The 12233-nt window shown below is 43.8% G+C and overlaps 1 protein-coding gene and 1 long non-coding RNA gene across 4 annotated transcripts in view; one reads left to right on the top strand and one right to left on the bottom strand.

Moving 5' to 3' along the window:
* Window positions 1-3413: 3413 nt before the first annotated feature.
* LOC112675635 (uncharacterized) lies at window positions 3414-11193 on the bottom strand. 3 transcript variants are annotated; one of them, XR_007407387.1, is made up of 3 exons: window positions 10852-11193; window positions 8474-8613; window positions 3414-4235 (listed from the first exon to the last, which is right to left on the bottom strand). It is a non-coding gene; the product is annotated as an uncharacterized LOC112675635 (long non-coding RNA). The 3 variants fall into 3 exon arrangements; XR_007407388.1 differs by lacking the exon at window positions 10852-11193 and adding an exon at window positions 10303-10841; XR_003145961.2 differs by lacking the exon at window positions 10852-11193 and adding an exon at window positions 10251-10841.
* A 285-nt stretch (window positions 11194-11478) lies between these two features.
* Window positions 11479-12233, top strand: part of ARIH1 (ariadne RBR E3 ubiquitin protein ligase 1) — a 112870-nt gene continuing 112115 nt past the window's right edge. The window contains exon 1 of the mRNA XM_025472238.3: window positions 11479-11971. Coding sequence (XP_025328023.1) covers window positions 11609-11971 — 363 coding nt within the window. The 5' untranslated portion in view covers window positions 11479-11608. The remainder of the gene's footprint in view (window positions 11972-12233) is intronic.

A 12233-nucleotide genomic window follows, 5' to 3' on the forward strand; every position in this document is an offset into this window, starting at 1 on the left:
ATCAGTTATGCTGGCACCTATTGAACTATTGAAAGGAGATCTTTTGAAGTTGAAGGAGAATTAAAAAAAAAAAACAGTAACAACAAACACATATTATCCCAGAGTATCTGTGGGTCAGAATCTGGGTGTGGTTGGGCACCTGGGTGGCTCAGAGGTTGAGTGTCTGCCTTTGGATCCCTGGATTCTGGGATCGAATCCTGCATCAGGCCCCTCACAGGGAGCCTACTTCTCCCTCTGCCTATGTCTCTGCCTCTCTCTGTGTGTCTCTCATAAGATAAAATCTTTTAAAAAGCCCCAAATTAAAAAAGAAAAATCTGGGTGTGGTTTAGCTGGGTCCTCTGTCTCAGGATCTCTCACAAGGATGGAACAAGGTGTTGACCAGGGCTCCAGCTTCACTGGAATGCTTGACTGCATGCAGGAAGATTCACGTTCAAGTGTGCTTACATGGTTGTTGGCAGGATTTAGCTCCTTGTGGTACTTTTGAACCAAGGTTTTCAGTTCCTTGCTGAGGATTCAGTTCCTCAGCTGGCTGGAGGCCTCCTTCAGTTCCCTGACATATAAGGCTAGGAGGGTTCAGTTTTGTCCTGGGGTGAGCACTTCAGCTTTGATAACCTGGTTTGTAAAGAGGTGTCTGTGTGGTGTAAAAATTAGCATGGCATTTGTATTCCTAACTTGTAACTGAGGACTAAAATGAATGTGAGCACATTGTGAATTTTCAGGTTGGTATACATTGAGTCTGTATATAAATTAATAGGTGAGTGAATTAAGCATTCACAAAGAATGAATTACATATTGAAGAGAACAAACATGTAATTCTGAAAAGTTTATGATGACTAGAGTGAGTAGAAGTTGAAATGATTTATGAACTTGAGTTTCTCTTTCAACCACATCCTGGGTATAGCTTCAAATTATTTTTCATTCTCTCCCTCCATTCCCATCACATAGACTGTACTGTGAATATACTCCCCTGGAGTTGTACAGTGTGGCAGCCCTGAACTCAGCCACACAGGCATGGATATATCCAGTTATTGGATTTTTAAAATCTACTGCTGTGCATTTTATTTTTAGCTCAGGAAATGTAATTTTAAAATTATATTTAATCTTTGGCAGATATTTACAAAAATTCTGAAAATAGAATTTGACTGCCAATCTTAGTCTTTGAAAGTGATAGTGTTAGCCTCGTGCATACATCCTCAACAAGGCCAATACTGACCCTAAGGGGGCAAAAATTGGTTCTGGGTGTGTGTGTGTGAAAAAAGGAATATTTTTACATATAAAGCACAGATACACAGTCTATCTGTGGTAGTAAAATTTCATAGGGGGTAAGTGACTAAGATGGAAAGGTTTAAAAACATTCCTTAGGAGCTGATAATGAAAAAAAGGTTGAGAAATACTACTCTTGTGTTAAGTTAAAAGACAGCTGGTAGATGAGCTGTCTTGCAATAGATTATTTCCTGTATCACTTCCTGTATTAGAATGTAAGTTTCTTAAGCGTAGGATGTATAACCTGTTTTGTATTTTCAATAACACCTACTACAACAGTTTATTTTCAGTTGCATTCAGTAAATGTATACTTAATTAATATGGAACACATCTTACCCTCCTTGTACCCAATCTTGTGCCCCATAAAACCTAAATGCAATGATCAAAATTAGTTCATTTTTAAAAAATTTTTATTTATTTATGATAGTCACACAGAGAGAGAGAGAGGCAGAGACACAGGCAGAGGGAGAAGCAGGCTCCATGCACCAGGAGCCCGACGTGGAATTCGATCCTGGTTCTCCAGGATCGCGCCCTGGGCCAAAGGCAGGCGCTAGACCGCTGCACCACCCAGGGATCCCCAAAATTAGTTTAGTAAAAGCAAGCAACATAATATAGTCTCCCTCACAAAAATCCTAGGAAAATAATGACAAACTATTAAAAGAGTGAAAAATCTTAGCATAGCAGGAGAAGCACAGACTCTGGAAACAGAAAGACAAATCAGGACTTGATTTCTAGCTCTACCATTTGAAAGTTGTGGAGTCTTTAGTGAAGTTACCTGAGGAGGAAGGAGAAAGAGGACCAAAAAGAATGGGAGAAGGGAAATAAATATAGAAAGAGTACAGAGATGGGACGCCTGGGTGGCTCAGCAGTTGAGCGTGCCTTTGGCCCAGGGCATGATCCAAGATCCAGGATCGAGTCCCACATAAGGCTCCTGGCAGGGAGCCTGCTTCTCCCTCGGCCTGTGTCTCTGCCTCTCTCTCTCTTTCTTTCTCTCTCTGTCTCTCATGGATAAATAAAATCTTTAAAGAAAGAAAGAGTACAGAGAAGAGACAAGGGCATTGCTGAAAGTCTTATATACACCCCAAATTGTAGGTATATTGACCTGCTGGCAGTTCCCCAAACAGGTCATGGCTCCAATATGCCATATTCTTTCACACTGATATATACATACATACTTCTTATTTCCAGAACATTATTTTTCCACCAATATTCAGCTCAAGCCACACCCTCCTTAGAAGGCCCTCCATGACACCCTTGTCTGCCTCCTACACTGAGATGCCTATCTTCTTGCTCCCCTAACATTCAGAACATACCTTATTATGATGTTTATCATATTGTAATGTAATTAATGTTTTACATGTCTGTTTCCCTCACTAGTCTGTGAACATCTCGGGAAATGGTTTTATCTTCTTATTCTCAAATCTAGCACAGTGCCTAACATATTTGGCGAATGAACAATGGGCTTGTTGAATTAACTAGTAAAATACAGGCATGCAAGAGGAGCACAGCAACATTTTCAGCAATTTGATATATAAGGGCCTGTACTCTTCAAAGCCATTGCTTTACAATTGAATAAATTCTACTTCAGAAACCAATATTGCATTGTATGCTCACTAACTAAAATTTAAATAAAAAAAATACAATTGACTGGATAATTATCTTTGTATACATTCTCAGGTCTAAAAGAAAACATTTTCTCTGTCCAGTAATCATAAATGCAACAAGTATTTCACATTGTCAGTTGATACAATCCAAAGAGGAAAATCTTACTGTTACTCCTTTTTTTTTTTAGATGGGGAAACAGGCTCTTAAGTGGTTATGTAACTTGCCTAAGATCATATACTTAATAAGTGAGGATCTTGTTCTGGAGCCTCTCTATAATCAATCACACTATAGTGTCTCTCAAAGTTAGCCAGGTGAGACTATTCACTTCAGTACAACATTGTTCTGTCCGATCCTTTCCACCTGCAACCTCCTACACACACTCACCTATAAGAAAACAAAGGCTCATGATCATACATGTACTTTGTTATTGTTCAGCCAAAAAATGTGTCTGCATATACCTGGCTTTGCTTAATGTAAAAAAATACCAGCTAATAACCATGAAATAACCCTTTGGGACTATTCTCTTTTAACATTTAGACAGAATGTAATGATTTTAATTATTTTATTGACCTTTGACATTCTTTAAGATGGGAATTCTGTTCATTGCTTCAGCAGCTGAGTGTGTTAAACCACACATGCAACAATTTTCGTGAAAGCAAAATGTGAAGCAGCGTATAAAGACTTCTGGATGAGAAGTCATGTACCACAAGCCCTCCATTACTTCCTTATTGGTGATGTCTGTGAGGGTATAGTTGGGAAGAAAGAATTGACAAACCGGTTCCTGCCACATTGTGAAATAACCATAAGGAGTGGCATCTGGTTCCTGGAGCTAGAAGAGGTGACTATGCCTTTTAAATCATGGTTACTGTCTCAACACAACAGATGGAAAAAAAAAACAAAAGCAAAAACAAAAAAAACAAACCAAGAGGGGAAACCCCCACACACGAAAAAGTTTTAAAACTGAAAAGCTTTTTCATTTCTGAAAGCTTTGGGGTCAGGTGGGCCTCTCAGGTGCCACTGTTCTGGGGTACCCTCGGTCACTCCAATCTTCAGGTCCTTGAGGCATTTCCATTTCCCTTTTGCTCCCTGCTGCAGTCCTTTACCGATTCATAACCTGGCTGCATTGTATTAGTTGCATCCAATCTGCTGACTGCCAACAGCAATCCTCTTTTGCCATGAAGTGTGAGAAGCTAAGCTAGTTCTGGGGATGTGAGAGGTGATGTGGGCATTTGCCCTGGAGAAACTCTAGATCAGGAGAGCTGTGGAAGACATGTACGTGGGCCCCCTCCTCCTCTTCCAAACAACTTTCATGTTTTTTTTTTTTAATTTTATTATTATTTTTTTAACTTTCATGTTTTCATGGAGACCTGGAAGAATGAACAGATAAGAACATGAACATCAACGTTGACATAACATCGACAAGATTCAACACATTTGCGGTAAGAAGACAGTAAATGTCTATTGGTCTACAGCTTTGGTTTATATTAATTCATTCCAACATTATAAAAAACCTGGAAGTTTATTAGGAATGGGAGCTAAATAGACTACTCGTGTTCTAGGCATCAAGTGCCTAGTTTGGAATGACTTGGAAAAAAAGCAGTCTCTCAGCATGTGGATTAGGTGCTGGTAAAGACCGGCTAGGAAGGATGTCAGGCAGAGGGAACAGCAGATGCAAAGGCATTAAGGTATGAGAAAGTCTGGCATACAGTGCTTTCTTAGAACACCCCAGTCTAGGACGTTTGTCTCCTTTAACCAAACCCCTTTAGCTTTTACCACCTGTACCATTCTTCTTGGCTTGTGATTTCTTGTTGATGCAGTTACCATTTTTTATGGCTAACATTTTCATTTAAATCTCTTCTCCCTAAGTAATTTGATTTCTTAGGTGGCAGCCTTTCTTTCTTTCTTTCTTTCTTTCCTTCCTTCCTTCCTTCCTTCTTTCCTTTCTTTCTTTCTTTCTTTCTTTTTCTTCTTTCTTTCTTTCTTTCTTTCTTTCTTTCTTTCTTTCTTTCTTTCTTTCTTTCTTTCTTCTTCTTTTTTTATCTCTCCTGAATGCCATTGAAAGGTGCTTTGCACTTGGTAAACACTACTAAATATTGATTCGTTGACCAAAAAAAAGTCATGACTTAGATATTTTAAGTTTTCATTAAAAACGCTAAGATTGTATCTACAAGAATAAAGCAGGACTATGTAAACGGAGGATAACACATTTACTTATTCGCTATTCTATTTTTATGACCTATTTCCAAGTAGGAACAAACATTGCATACAGTCAACATTTATGCTGCCAATCTGGATAACTGTAGGCTTAATAGCAGTTATTCCATTATAACAAATACAGAGGTGTGTTTTAGAACAGGAATAAGATCTGATTACAATTACAGAATTGCATGGTAAAAATAGTGGACTTCAACTCTGAAAATCTGGATGAATCAAAACTCTGCATCCATTGTGAACTTTATTTTTATGATTTTTCATCTTTGAGCCTTTTCCCTTATTAAACAAAGTTAAGAATTCCAACTTCACAAGATCTTAAGGAGTAAATGAAAAACATACACACATCTACTCTGGCATAGAGATGCAATAATATGTTTGTTCACTTTCTGCCCATTATTTGTCCATTTATTCAAATACATCCATAAGCCAACACAACAAACTACAAATAGTACAAACCACAGAGCATTTCTTTTGAAAACTTATGTTATAAACCTACTTTTTTTTTTCAAGTGGCTAAGTCATCAGGACAAACATGCTTCCTTTTGGGGGGATGATCATTTGCTATTTTTTGCTGGAGTATAGGTACACATTTAGGCCAAATTAACATGTTTTGCAATTACAGGGAACACAGACACCATGGTACATTTTGTACATTTGTCTAATTGCATGAGGGCATGTATTCTGCTTCTAGTTCCAGCATTTTCTTACCACCTGTTGTAGATAATTACTTAAAAAAAATCTTAAGTTTAATAATAAGTCCTTAGACCCTGTATTCTGGAAGAAAGATAAGGTAGAGAAAGGGTTGCAGTCAGGAATCTCAGGTTCTGTTTCGGTCATTAATATCTCTACCAGACTTCTAATGAAGCATATAACCTCAGTTTCTCTAAGCCTTGTTTCTATCAAAAAGAAATGGTATGATATGGGGCACCTGAGTGGGTCAGTTGTTTAAGCATCTGCCTTCAGCTCAGGTCACGATCCCAGCATCCTGGGATTGAGTCCCATGTCCGGCTTTCCTGTTCAACGAGGAGCCTGCTTCTCCCTCTGCTCCTCTCTCTGCTTGTGTGCTTTCTCTCTCTCTCTCTCAAATAAATAAATAAAATCTTAAAAAAAAACAAAAAAAGAAATGGTGGGTTGCCTGGGTGGCTCAGTTGGTTGGGTGTCTGCCTTTGGCTGGGGCCATGGTCCTGGAGTCCTGGGATTGAGCCCTGCATTGGGCTCCCTGCTCAGCAAGGAATCTGTTTCTCCATCTGCCCTTCACCTCGCTTTTGGTGGCTCTCTCTCTCAGATAAATAAATAAATTTAAAAATCATTTATTTATATATATTTTTAAGATTTTATTTATTTATTCATGAGAGGTACACACAGAGAGAGGCAGAGACATAGGCAGAGGGAGAAGCAGGCTCCTTGCAGGGAGCCCAATTTGGGATTCGATCCCAGGATCACGCCCTGAGCCAAAGGCAGAGACGCTCAACCGCTGAGCCACCCAGGTGTCCCATAAATAAGATCTTAATAAAAAAACTGGTATAAGATCTACCTCTCAACAATGATGTAATGCTTAGCTGTGACTTATTAATAAGTACACAGACAAGATGTTTTTAAAGAAATCTAAAGTACTCAATTAGTTTATTAGTATCTCTCTGCACTTTTGCTAAAATTTAATCTTGAATTTATATTAAAATTAAAACTTAATTTTTTTTAACCTCCTGCCTGGTAAAACACAAGGAAAACAAACATTTTTTTAAATGCAAAAAATGCTGCATTAAAACAAATTTTATAAACAACATGACAAAAAGTAATTTCTTTCCATTTAGTTTTGGAAATAGTGTTTTAATTATATTATGGAAAAATTTTTGGTGAGGTGCCAAGTAAGGTGACCAATCATCCCAGTTTGCTTTAGATTTCCCAGTTTTAGCACTGAAAATTCCACATCCCAGGAAACCCCTGTTCTGTACCAGCTGGGATTGGTTCACCCTAGTTCTCTGTCATTAGTAGAGGCCATAGCTTATAGCTCTGTATATCTGCCCTTAGAAAAATTCCAGGACTATTTTAATTTCTATGTATCTGAAAAGCATTTTCATATTCTATTTGAATTTCATTCAATACCATTTGGTGAGCATATTTATGGAGTTTTGCTCTGTCAGTGGATATTTAATAAATGTATACTAATATCTTTTTTTTTATATACTAATATCTTTTGACCTTATCCGGACAAGGGGGTAATGGGAATACTTAATTAACAATAGCAATTCTTTTGGCATCAAGAAAATACTAACTTGTCTGTTCTTTTTTCAAGGACCTTTTCCTGCTATTTACAGATTACTGTACTTCTACTTGGTAAACACCATAGCTGAGAAAGCAGTACCCCAGCAAATACCTTTTTTTTTTTTTTTCAAATACCTTTAAGATCAAGTCACTTAAAAAAAACATTGTATGTGGGTCATCTCTTGGACAATTTGGGGCCAGAGAGAAGTTGTTACACTGGTTTCCTTAAATAGCACTACAACCTAACCTGATTCCAAGATAATTTCCAAAATATCAATGGAATGAGTGTTGCTGATAATCTGGTTATGAAGGTTTAGCCATGAATAAGAGGCCCCAAGATTCAGAAGCCCTATGATGTTGCCCATGATATTGACCAAAAAAGAAGTTATGCGGCTATGGAAAAGATTTCTGAGAAAAAAGCCGACCAATATTCTTTCTTAGAAAATCAGGATGATTGAGGACATGTGCATATTTACATAATTCAAAAAAACCAATTAAAAGGTTATAAATCCAACTTGGCTATAGTTTTCCCACAAGGTGCAAGGTGATTATGACACTTTTTTAAAGTTCTAATTTTAAAGTTCTAATTTCGTGACACTTAATATTTGTCAAGTGCTTTAAATGCATTATTCATTTGATACTCACAAATAATCTTATGAGAATAGGAATCATAATCCTCCACAGTCAAGCTCAGAGAGGTTCAGTAATTTGGTTAAGGTTATAGACAGCAAGGGAGGGGCACAAGCACATTTAGGTCTGTTTCCTCCAAAGCCTAAACTCTTAACCTTTAGCCTATGCTGCTTGTCAACATTGTTGACATAAACTCTGAAAATTCTATCTTCAGCCCTACCTCCCCTGACCTTCTGTCTTGTACACTAGTAGATATAACTGCTTATTCAATGTCTCTATGTGCCTAACAAGCACTTCAAATTTAACATGTTTCAGTAAATGGCACCTCCATTCACCCAGTTACTCAAGCCCCAGACCTAATAGGCATCCTTGATTCCTCTATCAACCCCACAGTCAAGCCATCAACAAATCTATTTGCTTTACTTTCAAATTATACCTGAAACTACTTCTCATCATCTCTACTGTCACAACTCTGGTCCAAGCCATTATTATTATTCACCTGGACTACTGAGATAGCCTCAGAATTGGTCTCTGCTTTCATAGTCCATTCTCCACAAGGCAGCCATGGTTCTTATTTTCTTCTGGCCATAGTTATTTTTTAAAACGTGTATTATATTGTGTCGTTCTTCTGTTTAAAACCTGTTAAAGTTAAAACCCATTAATAATGCCTCCCTTTAGGCAGCCCAGGTGGCTCAGAGGTTTGGCGCCTGCCTTCAGCCCAGGGCCTGATCCTGGAGAACGGGGATAAGTCCCACGTCGGGCTCCCTGCATGGAGCCTGCTTCTCCCTCTGTGTCTCTGCCTCTCTCTCTGTGTGTCTCTCATGAATAAATAAATAAAATCTTAAAAAAATAATGCCTCCCTTTGCAATAATGTAAACTTCTCTTTTACCCCCTGCCTTCACAGGCCTTCTCTGACTTTATCATTTAACTCTTTTTTTGCTCAGCATGTTTGTCACATTGATCCTTATGATTTGTCTGTGATGTAAAGTTATCTACTTCGAGAGGATTTGGAAAGACAGCAGTGAGGGTTTGAGAAAACTGGTGAAGGTTTGCAAGTTGTCTAGAGAGGGAGGACAATTCAAAAAAAAATAACAGGATTGCTAAATGGTGTTGATGGTTCAGTTGTGCTGGATGATTGGAATTTAATGATAAAATATGTAATTATGCAAATTTATCCAGTAGTGGTCAGCTGCTCCAGTACCAAAGGGAACTATAAGGATGGTAGGATTCATCCAAGGTAGGGTAAGATGAAAAGAAAAATGAGGCAGAGGAGTTGAGGGTACTGACAAGTGTTACTAAACTTCCCCCCCTACACATGTAACAATGGGGATGGGGTAGAGAGAAGGGTTGCTAGTGTCCTCAGCTTACTCCAGCTGTGGCAACAACCTGGATTTGCTAAGTAGAAACAGAATCAAAGGACCAAGACCTACCAGCACTGATGTTAAAAGCTTTAAATTACAAATCCTGATTATTTTAGTAAATCTGATTAAACATTTACAAAATGGACAAATTAGTAGACACTTATTTACATTTTAAAGGAATTTTTCGACTTAAAAAAATCAATTTCCAATGGGTATCTTTCGTTTTAACAATAAGATTTATCAGTGAGTTAGGGACTCAGGTTTTGTTTTGTTTTTTTTTTTTTTTAAAGATTTTATTTTTTTATTCGTGAGAGACACACAGAGACCGGGGTGTGTCTCTGTGGGACACACCGGGGATCCGGGGACCCCGGGGTCACGCCCTGAGCTGAAGGCAGGCGCCAAACCTCTGAGCCACCCAGGTGTCCAGGGATTTAGATTTTTAAAAATGTCCAGTCTGCCCAATCCTTGAGAGTATCGCAAGAGAGTGCTTTCTCAGGCCTGCCTCTTCCTCCTTCAGGACACTTCTCTGGTTCTCCTGTCTTTCTTACAAAGATTTAAGTCCACTCTTAGAATTGCATAAAACACTCTTACTGGGATCCCTGGGTGGCTCAGCGTTTTAGCACCTGTCTTCGGCCCAGGGCTTGACCCTGGAGACCCAGGATCGAGTCCCACGTCGGGCTCCCTGCATGGAGCCTGCTCCTTCCTCTGCCTGTGTCTCTGCCTCTCTCTCTGTGTGTGTCTCTCATCAATCAATAAATAAAATCTTTTTTTTATTTTTTATTTTTTTAATAAATAAAATCTTAAAAAAAAAAAAAAAACAACAACATTCTTACTGTGCTGGTCCCTAACTTGCCTGTTGTTTTCCCCTTTACCCCCCTCCCTGCACTATAAGCTGCTGCAACGAAACTACTTTACCCCTGCTGTGCTTTTGCTTCTGTTATTCTCTCAGGCCAGATCCTCCTCCTACCTCCCCTGTTAAACTCCTGGCCGCCAATCGACACGCAGAAGACACAACAACACCTTTCTAGATAAGAGGCCAGCACTGCCTCGCTGCTGCATTCGGTCCGTGCAGTTACTTCCATTCCTGCTTGTCTTGGGTTACATTGCGATGCATTTTATACACTGTGTAGCACCTGGTCTGTGTCATGCATTATAAAGCGTTTCCACGATTGACGTTCTAGGTCACCCCGCCGCTGAAGCAGGGCGCGTTCCGTGGCCTCGGTCAAGCCCCTTTCCCTCTGGAGCCTCAGACACGCGAGGGCCGCGTCCTGTGGCTCCGCGAAGAAGGCAGAGGGAATGGCTGAGCCCTCGCACGGCGCTCGGTTAAGGAAAGCCCCGACTGTTTACATCGCTTAGGGTCCTGGATAGGCAGGTGCCTACTGCGATGAGGTCAGGAAACCCTCCTCTGAGATGACGTCACTGTCAGCGACTTCAGAGCCCCCGCTCGCTCATCCGTACGGGTGCACGGAAGCAGAACTACTCAGAAAGGGGGGGGGGGAGTGGGGTGGGGGTTCACCTGTCCCAGGTCACAGGTTGCGCATGAAACCGATTTCCATTTAGCAGCTCGGGCAACGGCAATTTTAGCTCAACAGCCGCGGACTTCCCCGAAGGACTCCGGGGCGGGCGGGCGGGCGGGCAGCGTCTGTGGCGCGGCTGGATTCAGCGAGCGGGGCTGGACCCCTCCCGCCTGCGGCAAAACCCGCCACCCGGCCCGGGGGCCTTCTCAGGAGCACGCCCCGCCCCCCGCCCCGCCCTCGGGGGCGGCCGCGGCCGGAACCGGGCCGGCGATTCCCGCGGCGCCGCGCTCCCGGGGCCAGGCCGGGCCGTGGGGTCTCCCCGCTCGCCACGCAGGGGCGGCGGGGCGGGGCGCGGTGACGCCAAGAGGAGTGACGCGACGACGCAGCGCGACGCGGTGACGCACGCCCCTTTGTTGGCTCAGTAGCGGTAGCAGCGGCCGTGGAGGTGGCGCTGGGGACTGTTTTCTCTCGGAGGCCGGAGCGGAGCCGCGTCTGACTGAGGCGGGCGGCGAGCAGCCCCCTCGCTCCGTCCCTCCCGCCTCCGCGCCCTCCCCGCCGCCGCCGCCGCCGCCGCCGCCGCCCGCCGCCCGCCGCCCGCCGCCCGCCGCCGCGCCCGGGGAGGAGCCGCGGCCCGCGGGGCCGGAGCCAGGCCTGCGTCCGGACCTCAGCCGGAGCCGGAGCGAGAGCCGGGGCCTCGGCGTCCCCGCCCTCTCCCCGCCTCAGGGCCGCGTCCGCCGGGCCCTCGCGCGTCGCGCCATGGACTCGGACGAGGGCTACAACTACGAGTTCGACGAGGACGAGGAGTGCAGCGAGGAGGACAGCGGCGCCGAGGAGGAGGAGGACGAGGACGACGATGAGCCGGACGACGACAACCTGGACCTGGGCGAGGTGGAGCTGGTGGAGCCCGGGCTGGGCGTCGGCGGGGAGCGGGACGGACTGCTGTGCGGGGAGACGGGCGGCGGCGGCGGCAGCGCGCTGGGGCCCGGCGGCGGCGGCGGCGGCGGCGGCGGCGGGCCGGGGCACGAGCAGGAGGAGGACTACCGCTACGAGGTGCTCACGGCCGAGCAGATTCTGCAGCACATGGTGGAATGTATCCGGGAGGTCAACGAGGTCATCCAGGTGAGGGTGCCCGCCGCGCTGGCTTGACCCGACCGGGGAGCGGACCCGGCGGCCCGCGGGGCAGGCCCGGGCCTGGTGCGCAGCCCAGCCCGCCGCCTCCCGGGCCTGTCTCCCCCGCCGCCTCTGCTGGGCACGGAGGGTGTCGAAAGCAGACATTTCGCCGGTTCGCCGGGCGTGGGGAGGTGCGCTGGGGGCGGCGCTTTCCGGGTCCTGCGATGGCGGAGGCCTCGGGCCGCCCAGCGCTCGTCCTGCGGGCTGGAGG

The sequence above is a fragment of the Canis lupus genome, chromosome 30 (assembly GCF_003254725.2).
Source record: "Canis lupus dingo isolate Sandy chromosome 30, ASM325472v2, whole genome shotgun sequence".
Taxonomy (NCBI): Eukaryota; Metazoa; Chordata; class Mammalia; order Carnivora; family Canidae; genus Canis; species Canis lupus.